Genomic DNA, 15,694 nt, shown 5'->3' on the forward strand with positions numbered 1-15,694 from the left:
CTGAACTTCATTCAACCATGGCCTGCAATGACTTTGCCAAATTCTTCACAGACAAAATCCAAAAGATTAGACAAGCAGTTGGTACATCAACAGCAGATCCGGGATATGTACTGTGTCCACCGAAAAACTGTTTAAACACCATCAAAAGGTTTCACCCAATTAACAGCAAAGACCTGGAGGACATCTTAGGTCAACTGAACTCCTCCTCTTGCTGTTTAGATGTCCTGCCAACAAGTTTTTTCAAAAAGGTCTTAAAGACTTTAGAGTCAGACCTGTTACAGATCGTCAACTTTTCCTTAATGTCAGGTGTGTTTCCAGAACCACTAAAAACTGCTGTAATCAAACCTATACTGAAAAAGGACAATCTTGACAAGACACAAATGAAAAACTACAGGCCGATCTCAAATCTCCCATTTTTAAGTAAGATCATTGAAAAAGCAGTTTCTCAACAGCTCAATTACTTCTTAAAACAGAATAACTGCTACGATGCCTTCCAGTCAGGTTTTAGACAGAACCACAGCACTGAAACCGCTCTGACAAAAGTGTTTAATGACATATGTCTGAATACAGACAGTGGAAAAATGTCAGTCTTAGTTTTACTGGATCTCAGTGCAGCATTTGATACAGTTGACCACAACATATTACTCAAACGACTGGAGAACTGGACAGGTCTTTCAGGAACTGTAATAAACTGGTTCAAGACATACTTAGAAAACAGGAAATACTTTGTATCAATAGGTAACTTCACATCCGAGCAGACAAGTATCACATGTGGAGTTCCCCAAGGTTCCATCTTGGGACCCCTTCTGTTTAACATTTACATGCTCCCACTGGCACAGATTATAAAGAACAACAAAATAAACTATCATAGCTATGCAGATGACACACAAATATATATCACAATGTCACCAGGAGACCAAGGCCCTGTACAGGCTCTTGGTAAATGCATTGAGGAAATTAATGACTGGTTGTGCCACAATTTTCTCCAGCTAAACAAAAACAAAACTGAGGTAATAGTCTTTGGCGCCAAAGAAAAACGATTACAGGTCACCAGAGAACTTCAATCTATACATCTAAAAACCACAAACCAGGCGAGAAATTTGGGTGTAGTGATGGATGCAGACCTAAACTTAGAAAAACACATTAAGACAATAACAAAGTCAGCTTACTATCGCCTCAAGAATATTTCAAGGATAAAAGATCTGATGTCCCAACAGGACCTGGAAAAACTAGTCCATGCATTCATCTTTAGTAGGCTTGATTACTGTAACAGCATCTTTACAGGTCTACCTAAAAAATCAGTCAGACAACTACAGCTCATTCAGAACTCTGCTGCTCGAGTCCTCACTAAGACCAAAAAAGTGGACCACATCAGTCCAGCTCTGAGGTCTTTACACTGGCTGCCTGTCCGTCAGAGGATAGACTTTAAAGTTCTAATGCTGGTCTATAAAGCTCTGAATGGTTTAGGACCAAAATACATCAATGACCTCCTGACCCAGTATGAACCTTCCAGATCCCTCAGGTCATCTGGATCCGGTCTTTTATCAGTTCCCAGAGTCAGAACCAGATACGGAGAAGCTGCATTCAGCTTTTATGCTCCTTATATCTGGAACAAACTCCCAGAAAGCCTCAGATCAGCTGAAACACTCAGTTTATTTAAATCCAGGTTGAAGACTCACCTGTTCTCAGCTGCTTTTGAATAAAGCACCAAATCCACACTTTTAAGCTTAAATTTCAAAACTTACATTAACTACTGATTTTATCTACTGTTCTGATTTTATCTGTTTTGATTTTATATACTGTTTTGTTTGTTTGTTTGTTAATTAGTTAGTTCGTTTGTTTGCTTGTTTTAATCAATTTGAAATCATGCTTTTTATTTGTTTTTGTTTCTAATGCACTTTGAATCACCTTGTTGTTGAATTGTGCTATAGAAATAAATTTGCCTTGCCTTGCCTTGCCTTGCCTTGCCTTGCCTTGTGGTTCCTGGAAGGAAAAACACGACTTTTTCAGGTCTTTGTCCTGTTTTTATGATAAATGTACGACTTTAATGTGAAACATTCAGAGTTTTTTTTCTGTTGTTGTGTTTGTTTGAAGCTGTTTCATGTTGGCTTCAGCTGTTTGGAGTTTCCATTTTCTAAACTTCTACATTCTGAACCTTCTTCAGCTCTGAACAGATGATGAAACACTGAATGATTTCAAGCTCACACTTTGTCTAATAAACTTACATCTTTCATTCTTTATACAGATTGTGGGACTGTGGTTTGTCAGAGATCAGCTGTGATTATCTGGCAGCAGTACTGAAGTCCAACCCCTCCCATCTGAGACAGCTGGACCTGAGAAGAAAAAAGCTGCAGGATTCAGGAGTGAAGCATCTATGTGGTTTCCTGGAGAGTCCAGGATGTGGACTTGAAACTCTGAGGTCAGTCAGCATGTTTTAGTTGTGCTGAGATGAATATGATGTGAAAGTTGTGCTGACACTAAACTGCAGACATCAGGCTGATATTATACTGATCCACACTGAGGATCTTCATGGTAAAGTCTGTTTTCTTCTTCTCTGGTTTAGTCCATTGACTGCAGCAGAACAATGTTCACATTTCAAACCTTCAAAGAAGAAGAAAAATCCTCCACTGGATAATTCACTGTGAAACTCTCCAACTCTTCATTCCACCTTAAAGTCTGTCTGACACTGAAATCCAAAGCAAAATGTGCGTTTGCTTTACAGACAGCAGTCCAACACAAACATACACACATCATCCAAAACACAGTCCAACATCCAAATCTCCTCCACTGCCAGCATGAATGATGGGAAAGAGAAGGAGGAACTGTTAGAGTTTGTATTGTTGATTGTCATTTATGCTTAGAAATATTTAACCATAGATGCTTATAGGTGTATAATCAATTGTGTAGTGATAAGTTGTGTGATCTTTAACAGGCTACAGAGGCCTGTTATTCCACATTAGAATGCACACCTACATCCTGGGAGCATGGGAAAGTTCGTACCTTGTTTAATTGTGTTATGGTAGGATTAACGTAGTTACGTCTGTTCTAGTCTAAGTGCTTTTTGTGTATAAATGAACTGCTGGACTTCCTTACTGTGTTATCTAGGATGAGGGGGGGTCTACCCTCTTCCTGACCAAGGATGTTTGCTTGTGTGCTTTTATGACCCTTTGATCAGCAGTACCCCCCCCCCCCCCCCCCACACACACACACACACACACACGCACATCCACCACACACACACAGGCAAGGTACTCTTTGTGTGTATGTAGACGTCATATGTTAATGAACCTATGCATATTCATGTAACCTCAATAAAATGATAGTGGTACGGGAGAACGGACGAGAGCAACTGGGGTCAAGCGAAGGGACGGCGCTCTGTCCGGTCTCTCCCGTGCACGAGTAACATGAAGAACTTTGCCTACTTCGTGTCTTGCTTTGCAGTGTAATTATAGTGTCTTCAACGTTCCAGCGGATGGGTTCAAGCCACAAACCTATCAGGAACACTCTGACATTCAGGGTTAGAATGAGTTTCATGAAGCAGACTGTGAAGATCAAAGCTGCATTAGAAAGCTTACATGAATGAATGAGTGGACAGAAGTGGACAGAGATCATCTGAAGCACTTCAAAGGCTTTAAATCAGCACATTTCTCTTTATTCCTTATCAACTCTGTTAGTTTCTCTCAGTTTTCTGTGGAATGAAGCTAACAGCAGGCTAATAAGATGCTGACCAATAGGTTTCTATTAAAGGTTGTAATTTGTATGTGAAAAAGTGCTTTGGCTCAGCAGGGATCAGCTTACAGGTAGAATACAGCTGCTGGATGGGATTAGCATGTCATAGCTATCTACCAAACTGCTAACTGGGGGATTTCAGGCCATCTATGGATCATTGAAGAGATGAGACGAGGCGCGACCTCTCACAACGAACGTAATATGGTCAACACCTTGGAGATGCTTACAGATGCTGTGAAGGCTCAAAGCAACAACATTGAGCGTATGGGGGGATACATCAGAGAGAGGCCTGCTCAAAATGAGACCCTTGAGCGACAGTTGGATGACATCACGGAACGGATCACTGCAGCTGTGAGGTCTCAGAATCAAAAGAATGGCAACACCATGGAACAGAAGCTTGATAACATCATGGGGAGGATCGTGGCTCTCCAACGGGAGATCGAGAGGCCAGTGTCGGAGTGTTAGGGCAGCCAAAAATTCTCCTGGGCTGCTCGCATGGAAATTTACAAAATCAACATTGAGATTGCGGACCCCCATAACGGCGCCAGCTGCAGGCCCAAGGCTGGAGCCGAACAATCACTCCCTGATAACGACTGTGTTACGGCTATTCTTCCCATCCCATGCAAGGACACCTGGATTGGCTGGAGGACTGTTTACTTAGCCTGATAGGCCGAAGGACACTGTCTCAGCTAAACTATGGACACCCACGCACACACACTTACACTGATAAGCACTCACTCATCCCCCTCCCTTTCCAACGCCTTCGATGCTTGTGCCCTACCGGGGAAGATAGCAGTCAACTGGACCAGCACAGATGCTGCAGGACCGGATGCGCTGTCTACGCCGGCTCTCTCTTACCCTTTACCCGCCCCTGTTGCTTGTCTCGTGTTTCTATGGTGTATTGATAGTCATGTGCTTTTGTGCTGAGGTGTTTTTTCTGTTATCAAACTGTTCTCCCACTAGGAGCTCAGTCTGAGTGGAGTTTTTTTTCTCCTCCTCTTACCTCATGTAGTGTATTTTCGTTTGTTTTTTTCCTATCAGCCTACCTTCTGACATGTCTGCCCAATGTGATGTTTGTGTAAAGTTGGTCAGAAGGTTCCTTTGTGAGTGCGCATGCGCCATTAGCGTGCTGCCTGCTGTAACCCCTAATTTCCCTCGGGATGAATAAAGTATTCTGATTCTGATTCTGATTTTTGCTAACTGTTTATTCAGCTTAGGCTCACAGGGCTGCAGCCTGTGCCCTAGCTGTCATAGGGAAGAGGCGTGGTCCACCTGCACAGGTGAGCAGTCCATCACAGGGCCAACAGAGAGAGACAGAGAAGCACTCTCTCACATCCACACCTACAGCCAATTTAGAAGCACCAATGAACCTAAGCAGCATTTCATTGGACTGTGGGAGAACATCCAACCTCCACAGAAAGGCCAACAAGCTTCAACCTACAACCTTCTTGCTTTAAGGCACTAGTGCGAACCACTTTTCCCCATTTCAGCCCAAATCCTGCATCTTTCTGTTTCTGACTCCAGGCCAGCTCCACTAACACTTTCTCATCAGACACTGCCACCTAGTGGAGGAAGTCTTAGTTCCATTTGAAGCTTCAGATTACAGTTAGTTCCTTTACAAAAAGGTGGAGGTGGTGGGGCCACAGCACCATCATCACTGAGTGCCATAGGACACTTAACCTTTGTTTCCATATGCTGGGAACTTCCTGTTGTTCCAAGGAGGACTGGAAAATGTTTGAAAATCTCCCAGTCAGTTCCTCACAGCACACTTCAATCATTTCCCTCCCACAGCATCAGGACCAGGGCTTTTTCTCTCTTTGGTCCCACTAAGAGATTTCCACACAAACACCTCATCAGTGGGACTCTCAGAGCTACCAGCCCTTTGCTACAATCACAAAGCTCTTCATTGAAATCAATGATATCAAAGCTGGAATCAAATGAGTCCAAGTCTTCTGCTGATTCAGCATCACATTCATCTTTGCTCCTTGTTCTGCATCCCCACCATGGACTTCATTCCTTTCCAAGCCAGCCTTGAGTGTCCTTTATTCAGCTCATCCTCTGCTTTACTTTTACACCTGATTTTAGCTGCTTTGTCTCTCTTTCAACAAGTTTCTGTGCCTCAATCTTTTTCTTCTCTCCCTCATAACAAGACAGCTTCTTCTGCCTGAGAACATGTTGGAGTGATTTACTTATCCAGGGCTGCTTATTGGGGAAAATACTTCCTGTTTTCAAAGTAATCCCCATTTTTCCCAGAAAGAAATGTAAGTAGAAATCGATGATCTAAGTGAGAACATGAGCCTTTAAAAAGTCCCAGTGGGTGCAGTCAAAGCAGTCCCTCAGTCCCAGTATAGAGTCTTTGGTTCAGACTGGAACAACTGTGTGCCCAGTTTGAGCTCTCTTCAGTGCTGTGACCTGACAGACCCAGAGGGGCCATCACATCACATTTAGAAGCTCCCCTAATGGAGCCACAACACATGTCCAATACTTAGTCTGTCTTGTTGGACCAACTGGAAGAAATGATTCAAGGACTTAGTCACAGAACAGAGATTCAAATCTCCAAAATCCAACTGGCTGCATCAGGACATATAGTCTGAAACTCTGCACAGTTTCCTGTTTGAAGCTGCTTCCTGTTGGCTTCAGCTGTTTGGAGTTTCCATTTTCTAAACTTCTACATTCTGAACCTTCTTCAGCTCTGAACAGATGATGAAACACTGAATGATTTCAAGCTCACACTTTGTCTAATAAACTTACATCTTTCATTCTTTATACAGATTGAGGCTCTGTGGTTTGTCAGAGATAAGCTGTGATTATCTGGCAGCAGCACTGAAGTCCAACCCCTCCCATCTGAGACAGCTGGAGCTGAGCTGGAACAACCTGAAGGATTCAGATGTGAAGCAGCTGTCTGATCTTCAGCAGAGTCCAGACTACAGACTGGAGACTCTGGTGTAAGTAGAGTGATGGAGTGAGTGGGTGGTGCTGTCAGCAGTATTGTACTAAACACAGTCAGTATGAAACAAAGATCCAGTGTTTCCTGTAAAGCTGCAGCTTCTCAGTGAAGCTGTGAGAGGAGAATGGTGACAGGCTTCAGGATTGGACACAAACACTTCCTGTTTCTGACCTTTATGGTCACCATGGTAACAGCTGACACGCTCTGATCAAACACTATCAACAGCCAATCAGCTCTCTGAACAAAGCAGCACGCAGACCAATGACTGCATTCATTTCCAAGTTTAAAGCAGTGAAGAACACAGTCTGTAGGTGAGGAAGAATTTAGTGAGAGCAGATGTTTGGATGGAATTCCTCCAGTTAACAGCTGGAACCGTCCATCTGGATTGTTGGGCTTGTTGTTGGGGTTCCTACAGAGCTCAGAGTGGACACACCAAGGTTCTTCTAATGAATGAAAGTCCAAACTCAAACTAGGAGGGAAAAACATTTTCAGCAACTTCAATAAAAATCCAAAGATTAGAAAAAGTGAAGCAACAATGAGTCCTAGTACAGTCCCAGCACTGAAGTCCCTGCTGCTCTTTATACTGGATGTGCTGCATCACTGACTGACAGCTGATGAAGAGTCTCTGGAAACACTCGTTTATCTCCTCTGCTCTTCCTTCTTCTCTCTGCATGTGGAGCTGATGATGGTAAACAGGACGGTGTGTGTGCTGAGAGAGGAGGAGCTGTGTCCTGATGATCCAGAGAGGTTGAAGCAGCAGCAGCTTGTGTGTAGAGACGCTCTGACTGGGCCATGTTACTGGGAGGTGGAGAGGAGAGCTTCATCCAGCAGTGACTGACAGAGGAATGAGAAGAAGTGCAGATGACTGTCAGTGCTGCAGAGTGAACTGCTCTGAGAACAGCTCCACTGTCAGACACAATGTAGAGTCCAGCATCATCCCTGTGTGTCCCTCTGGATCTGACAGAGGATCATCAGTGTATCTGGACTGCTCTGCTGCTGCTCTGTCCTTCTACAGTCTCTGCACAGTCTCTGTCTGACTCTGGCTTCAGACCCTCCTGGATCAAACTCACCTGGAAAGACTTTCAAACATCACTCAATAGATTTGAATACAGAATATATTTGATATATACTGTAGATGTACTGTAGAGTTGCATTTTGTCACTTGTAAATACAGTCTGTGAGCAGCTGTGAGCTGAAAGATCTTTCTAGAAGCACGAAATGTTTTCACTCTTCTGTTGCTTTTTCATATATTTCCACAACATTAATATTGATCCCACCTGTCTCACCTGTTTCATGCTTTTATACATAATAACAGGACACGTGTGATCTGAGCGCTGCTGTGGTTGCTGTGCTGCACGTCTTCATTTAGATAACAGAGACATCTAGTGGTTCAGAGGGAGAACTGCAGGAGGTGGAGCTGTGTTGTAGCATGGAAAACTTTTTATATTTAGGCGCAGATACAAATATGACAAGGAATCCAAATCAGATGCTTTAGAGCAGGGGTCGGCAACCCAGGAGGAGCAGAGACCCGAGGCGGCCGCTGGTCCGAGTGTCAGGTGAACTGAACTTCAGGTAAGAAGTTATGACCTGCAGTCTATCTGGGTCAGATATAAACCAAGTTTAGGTGGAGTTTATTTTCCTTGTGCTGACTTTTTACAGTCAGTTACAATAACTCGTACTGCGTACTAGCTAGCATGACGGAGTTTCTATACAGCTGGGTGGTGCTATGATGTTACTGATAGTGAACTTTATTTTAGTAGAGTTTCCAACCGTCCTGTAAAAAACAGAATCATCTTGTATTCAGAGAAAATATTACGCGTTTCGTGTTGAGCTGAGAAGGAACACAGTTTGTCCCTGACTTCAGCTAGAATGGAAAAGACACAAAGCTGGATTTATTCTGTGTCTTTACACTGTCATTCTCTCCCCTCTCTCTCCTGTTGCTACTTCAATCATGAAATTGATCAATTATCAGCTGATCGGTGTTACACCCCGGCCTAGGCAACCGGAGTATAACACAGGAAAAATAAAAATAAAGAAAAAAAAACATTAAAAAACTACTACGGTGCTCCACAACAATCCCAAAACGAAAGTATCCCAAAACAAAAGTATCGACAAATCTATTTACAGCTATTTACAACAAACTAGCTATTTACAACAACACACCAAACTATTTACAACACAGGGGAGATCGCGACCATGACAAACTGACACAGAGGGCTTAAATGCATAGAGGGAGCAATCAGGAAATGGACAACAAGAGGGAAACACAGCTGGGGCAACTCAGAACTGACGAGACAGGGAAACGTAAACTGAACACACTAAGATAACACAGACTTTCAAAGTAAAACAGGAAACACATAACAGTCACGCCAAAAACAACACACTGACAACACCGAAACGTAACATCGGCTTTTCTCTCTTGTTTGTTTATTGCTGAATTTGTGCCAGAAAGAGGAAACTAGTGGATGTCGCCCTAAACAACAGCAGTACGTTTAAGCTTGATCAGCTGTTGTTAGAATTTATTTAATATTACTTTCTAGTATCAGCTGATGTTTGCTGGAGCCACAGCTGTAAAGCTGCTGGTCAGGATGTCGGTTTGGATATGTGGTGAGAGGGAAACATGAGGATGAAACCAGGAGATGTCCTTACTGAATCATCAGAGCTGAACAGGTGATGGAGAAACAGGTTTACCTTTTAGGTGACATGAATGAGTTGAAGGGAAGTTATGAACTGTGTCTGAGAGACAAATAACACCAGGAACAAGACTGTACATCACTGTCACAACAGTGACTGTTTTCATTCAAAGGCTTTATGGCTTTAATACCTGGTGGGCCGGTCTCTCTAGTCAAAATGCCCGGGCTGAATTTTTTGTCCCAGTCCAGCCCTGGGCACGACACGCAGTGAAGTAATCTGGGAAGGTGCATTAAAAATAAATGGCCGGGCCAGCGGTGCACATTGCAAATTAGCTCACATAGACACATTAGTTGTGCCGCTTCTTAATGACAGGATCTTAGCTAACTACCCCAACTACCAGATTCAACTTGTAATTGGCTAAAAATAACTTAGCCTACCGGTGAGAGGGACGTTACTAGCTGTCAGCTTTTTCAAGCGATGTTGAAAGTTCCACATTCAGACACTTCAAAAGCTTCAGGAGCATCGGCACCACGTAAATACTCGGATACATCCGGATACTCGAGAAAGAATTCACAATGTGTTTTTGGGACTTTCAGGTATTTGGACCAATGTTTTCTTTTCTGATCAAACCAGAAAGCTTTAATGAGCAGCTGGATTTGTGTCGCATTAATTGGCTGCACACAGAGGACATCGAAATGCAGCTTATTGAACTGAAAAGCTCGACTCTGTGGGGTCAAAGTCCGCAGAACTACGAACACAGCTGGAATCCACAGCTGTGCGTGTTCATGGATCTGCATTTCCACCTGCTGGACATCACTACCTGACAGGTTTAACTGTCTTCAGAACATTGCAGAGGCCTTATTGACAGTATTCTGCTCTACATATCTGTGTGAGCAGATTTTCTCTCACATGAAGAGAGTACTCAGGTCTGAATGCTGGACACTCGGAGACCTGTGTCTCTGAGTGGGAGACCAGAGATCACATTAACATGTGTGTCCCTGTATTAACAAACATGCCATATTGGCCCAGTTTATTTTCCTTATCATTGTTGTGAGGAGACCATAAATAGCATTTGTATTTTCTGTTGTACAGTTCATTTGCTGTTATGGATAAAAAGTCTTTTTTTGTTTCAAAATAGCTGATAAATATTCGCTGATAGCTGCAAACATCTGCAAACAAATATAATCCTATGAAGTGGTTCTATATAGTGTGTAATTTATTGCTAATGCAATCATATGGCACATTGACTTCTGAGGAAATTTTAGATGCACTCATCATCAGAAAGGTGTCCGACCTAAACCAGGGGGTTTAGAGCATCATAGAGTTTTTGTGGTTTGTTTTCTTTAAGTCATTTCACAGATTTTCTCTATAATTTCAATTCCTTGAATAAAACAACAAACTTAGGGGATGATTTTGTAATCCGACGTTATGTAGGAAAGATTTGACTAAACATAAAACAATCTTCCAACTCAGTCGTCATTCTTATCTTGTGAAATCAAACCAAATGTTCTGTTGTCTCTAAATCAGGGATTGATGAAATCTTTGGTTGCATCCATTTATGAACATGTTCTCATTCATATTAAATCGTAGTCTAAGTCCTTCTTTAGAGGGATAAATGTCATTCATTATCTTCAAATGTGTTTCTGTTGTTTTGGGGGGAAGTTTGAAGTCCATTGTTCAAAGTCTGTTAATGAAACTTTATGAAGTTTATGTAGGATGTTTCTCCTATTTTGTGTTTGTTTGAATTATGATGTATTTCTGACTCTTTCTGCCATGATGCCAGGTCTCTCTTGAAAACAACATTTTTAATCTCAATTAAATTTTCACCTGGAGAAATAAAGATGATAATAATAATTTTGTCTTCAGGGAATCATTTCTCTGTAAAACAGCTTCTTCTGAAACTCTTGTTACATTTCTTGTTTATTGTTTGCTGATTTTAGAAAAATGTCATCGTCTCTGTGTGAACTTAAACTCTACATGTGGTGTCAGCTATAAATGAGCTCTAGAGTCTAATAACGATGCTTTTATTATTGTCTGGTATCCAACCTAACCCTGGGCCTCTGGCTGAATGTGAAACACCAGCAGATGTTAAAAACTGTCTGGGTTACACGTGCATCACGTCGTGTGCTTCCTAACATGGATATGATTGGAATCTGGGCCTGTTCAAGCGGTGCTGGTATCATTGTTGTTTCTGAGACTTTCCAAATCTTTACTGGATAAAAACGTAGCAACTGATGGATTTAACATTTAGCACTCAGACTGTCCCAGAAAAGGCGGAGGTCTGGAAGTTTATGTGAAGGTCTGTCTTGCTGCTCAAGTCTTGTTCTCTCCATCTGCACCTCAGCCATTTGAAATCTTGGCCTTAACTATTGATCTGTTTGGAAATCAGACTGTTGTTGGCTGCTATCAGCCTCCACCTGCTTCCCCCAGCACATCACCGTCTCTGGTTCAACTTTTATCTGAGCTGCATTTTAATGACGTCTTTCAGATGGATGGATTTCATTGGGACTGGCTTTCTTCTGTGTCTGATGATGACTTCAAAGTTATCTGGATGAAAATAGGATTTTAATCTCCCTTCCAGTCTGGTTTTAGGAAACTGCACAGTACTGGAACTGCTTTGATAAAAGTTCTCAAAGACGTCTATGAAGCGCTGGATGCAAAGAACTACTGTGCAGCTTTTTATTGATCTATCAAAGTCTTTGACACTGTTGACCACAACAAAAACTCTTCTGGCACAACTTCACCTACTTCCAAGCTGCGTGGAGAGGATGAGGATCTAACAGCACAGGAACTCCAGCAACACTCAGTAGCAGCTGCTCCCAGTCCCTTGGTTTATGAGCTGAGCTGCTGACCACAGCATTTTATGTCATAGATTACTGGAAATAGGCCTTTCTGACCGAGCAGCTGGCTGCTTCTCTAATGTTCTTTTGGACATCAGCAGTGCGTTCAGCTCAATGGTCTCTCTTCCAGCTTTTTAAATGTCACTAAACGAGTGCACAGGGTTCTGTCCTGGGCTACTTATGTCAACGGTGTGGCACAAAATCTAGATGCATCTGTTCATTTTATACCATCAACATAGTTTTCAAACCATTACAGCAGCTGTTGATAGTATTCAGTCTCAGCTGGCTCAGACTGGCTTTAAATGTAGAAAAAACCAAAGTCATGTTGTTCACAAACAGAAAGAGGGTCCGGCTTTATTTCCTTCTCCTGTATCTGCTCAAAGTATTTCTATTGAAACTGTGGCCTCATACACATACCTCGGTATTGTGGTTGATGACAGTCGTTCCTATAAGCCACACATTGAACATCTAATAAAGACACTGAGGCTGAAGTTGGGCTTCTCTTCCAGGAACAGATCATGTTTTACAGGAAAAAGCTTGTTGCTGCCATCTTTTTTTTACCTGCCCTGGATTACAGTGACATGATTTATATGAATGACTCTGCTCGCTCTCTTCATCTGTTGGATTTTGTCCATCATGGGGCATTAAGATTTATAACTGTCTGTAAACCTTTAACACACCACTGTACTCTGTGTTCTCTGGTTAACTGGTCCTCATTGGTCTTACACAGGATGGTCCATTAGTATCATTTTATCTATCAATCTGTTTCTGGGTTACTGCCTCCTATTTATCAGAGTCACAGCCTGCAGTCTCAGGACATCATTACATCCACTGTTCCATCAGTCCATGCAGAGCTTGGGAAGAAGGCGTTCTCCTTTTCTGCTCCGTCTTCATGGAAAACATAACCGAAGGATTTAAGGCTCTCCGTTGATTTCACTTGCAGACTTCAAAAGACGTACACATGTTTTTGTGAAACCATCTCTGGGAACTTGTTCTCGTTTTTAATGTGACTGAGTACATTACACAAACTTTTCTTTTATTGTTGTAATTTTAATATGTTTGTCTGGAACAGGTCTCTCTTGTAAATGAGACATTGAGTCTCAGTGAGCCGACCTGTATAAATAAAGCTTCAATTACAAAGTCCTTTGTTTAAAAGTTCCTTCAGCTGCCAGTGGGACGTGCTGTGGCACTATCGGTTGCAGAGCCTTTATATTGTTAGTTAGAAACTACAAATATAATGGCTCACTGTATTTCAGAATCAGAGAAACTTTATTAATCCAGGAGGGAAACTGAGTTGTTATAGCAGCAAATATACAAGAAACAACAAGCACTCATATAAAGTGAGTGTAGAAACAGTTATGATAGATAAATATTCAGATAAATAATATCAATATATAATATAAATAATCTATAATCCAGTTTTGAGTTCTCTCCCCAGACGCCTTAACGCCCACTCACATCCTGGGCCATCTGACCTCAGGAAATCACATGATAGGGTGGGGCCAGGTTTCACAATGAGCTCACCCGAAACCCTGGCTGATTAGGACCCCCACCCGCTTTCACACCTTGGCTCATGTGATTACGTAGAGGATCATCAGGGGGTCCTTTGTCCCTCTTTGGGGGGAAACTCCCACTGGGTTTAAATCTGGGACTCCCCACCAACTGACCCTTAGAACTGAAGAAGCTTCTCAGATGAGAGGTGAAACGTCTTCAAGCAACTCAAAGAAGTCCAGACGCTTTTCTTTGCAAGCTCCTTAGTCTACAATGACCTGGATGACTGAGAACCGTCACAGACAACTCAGTCCTGTATTTTAGGTTATTCTGAATAAATCGTTCATGCCCTCTCTTTGGAAAGAAGCTGTTGTGGTTCCTGGTCCTAAATCTAGTCGTCCAAAAGTTCTAAACGACTTCAGGCCTGCTGCCCTCACCTCAGTCTTTGAAAAAATCATCAGAAATGTGATTATGGAAGACACTGAACTTGAGCTTGATTCAATGCAGATTGCACATAAGCCCAATAGAGGAGTGGAGGACGCGCTTTTGATTCTACTTCACCTGATTGTCAAACACGTAGAGAGTAAAGGACTTCAGTTCATCGATTTCTCTGCTGCTTTCAATAACACAGCCCCAGATTTGAATCAAAAGACTTTTAGAACAGTTTGAAATCCGGACAAACCTGATCAAGTGCAGTCATATAAATAACTTGTTGACAAATGCTATTATTTTTCTGTAAAGAAAATTGACCTAAAAGTAAAGTAACCTTGATATGTCAGGATGTAGATGCCCCACCCAAAAACGTCATCCAGCCCTGAAACATCGGTACTGCTCAAAGCAGCATTGCTGTCCACACGTCCATCAGAGTGTTTCTTTGGACTTCATGGTGTTGCTGCTCCCAGTATTCTCTGAGACAACCTCTGAGGCCGTCACAGAGCAGCTGTATTTGTACTGACATTACATTACACACAGGTGCATTCTATTTAGTCATTAGCACTCATCAGGCAATGTCTATGGGCAACTGACTGCACTCAGACCAAAGGGGGCTGAATAATAATGGACATAACAATTCTCTTCACTCTGCTGACAAGAGATTCAAGCCCCACTATGAGCACCTTCTAAAGAGCACCATTGAAAGTATCCTCACCAACTGCATCACTGTTTGGTATGACTCCTGCACTGGGTCCTGCAGGAAAAATATGACAACGGGTAGTGAGAGCAGTGGAGAGGATTGCAGGGTCCTCTCTTGCCTCCCTCCCCAGGATATCTACTGCGCCTGCCTCATTCGAAAGGTCCTCTTCATTACAGGTGACTCCACTCATCTCTTCAACAGCGTCTTCAGTTTGCTGCCATCAGGAAGGATACTGAAGAGACCTTTTGACCTTTACATTTTCGTTAATATCTTTAAAACAGAAGCAGCACAAACGACAATTTTAGCAGCACAAACCAGCACAAACGTAGCACAGTTGATTGACACCAGTTTTGTTTGATTTAATTAATGTGGGGGGGCTGGTTGACCTCTGGGGACCTCTAGAAATTTTCTTGAATATCTTTAAAATGATAGCAGCACAAACAAAAATTTTTACAGCACAAACGTAGCATAAACGTTTGATACCACTTTTGTTGGATTTGAAGAAGGTGGGGGGTCGCGGGAAAAACCAGCAAAAGAACTCGAGCAGCCGGGCTACGTAAAAGGTGTAGGGGGGCGTGTTTGCGGTCACGTCCAGCGGGTGTGTGGGCGGGAGCGTTACACAGTCGCTCCACCTCAAGTCACTACTGCGCAGACTCTGGCTCCAAATTTGCAAGATGGCAGCCTCCACAAGCGGGATATTTTGGCTTCATTTTTGCACAATGGGAGGAGGCGGTGTGGCGTCGTCCATCTTTTCTATAGTCAATGATTTACTCCAATAATAACCCCGTCACGGCGAAACATGAAGCACAATCTAACTGGAGAACCGGGGACCCTCTCCCCCGACGTGTTTTTCTCCCTAATTCAAAGCTTTCTTTTAATGACATCGTTAACATTTCTCAACAAAAACACATGAACGTGTCA

The 15,694-nt window shown here is 42.5% G+C and overlaps 1 protein-coding gene across 1 annotated transcript in view; it reads left to right on the top strand.

Annotated features, from left to right (window-relative positions):
• Positions 1-15,694, top strand: part of LOC309702571 (uncharacterized protein) — a 546,755-nt gene that overhangs the window by 360,151 nt on the left and 170,910 nt on the right. The window contains exon 22 of the mRNA XM_082527164.1: positions 2,246-2,419. Within this exon, the coding sequence (XP_082383290.1) occupies positions 2,246-2,419 (174 nt within the window). The remainder of the gene's footprint in view (positions 1-2,245; positions 2,420-15,694) is intronic.

This window comes from Aulonocara stuartgranti (genome assembly GCF_965226115.1).
Source record: "Aulonocara stuartgranti genome assembly, chromosome: 3".
NCBI classification, from domain to species: Eukaryota; Metazoa; Chordata; class Actinopteri; order Cichliformes; family Cichlidae; genus Aulonocara; species Aulonocara stuartgranti.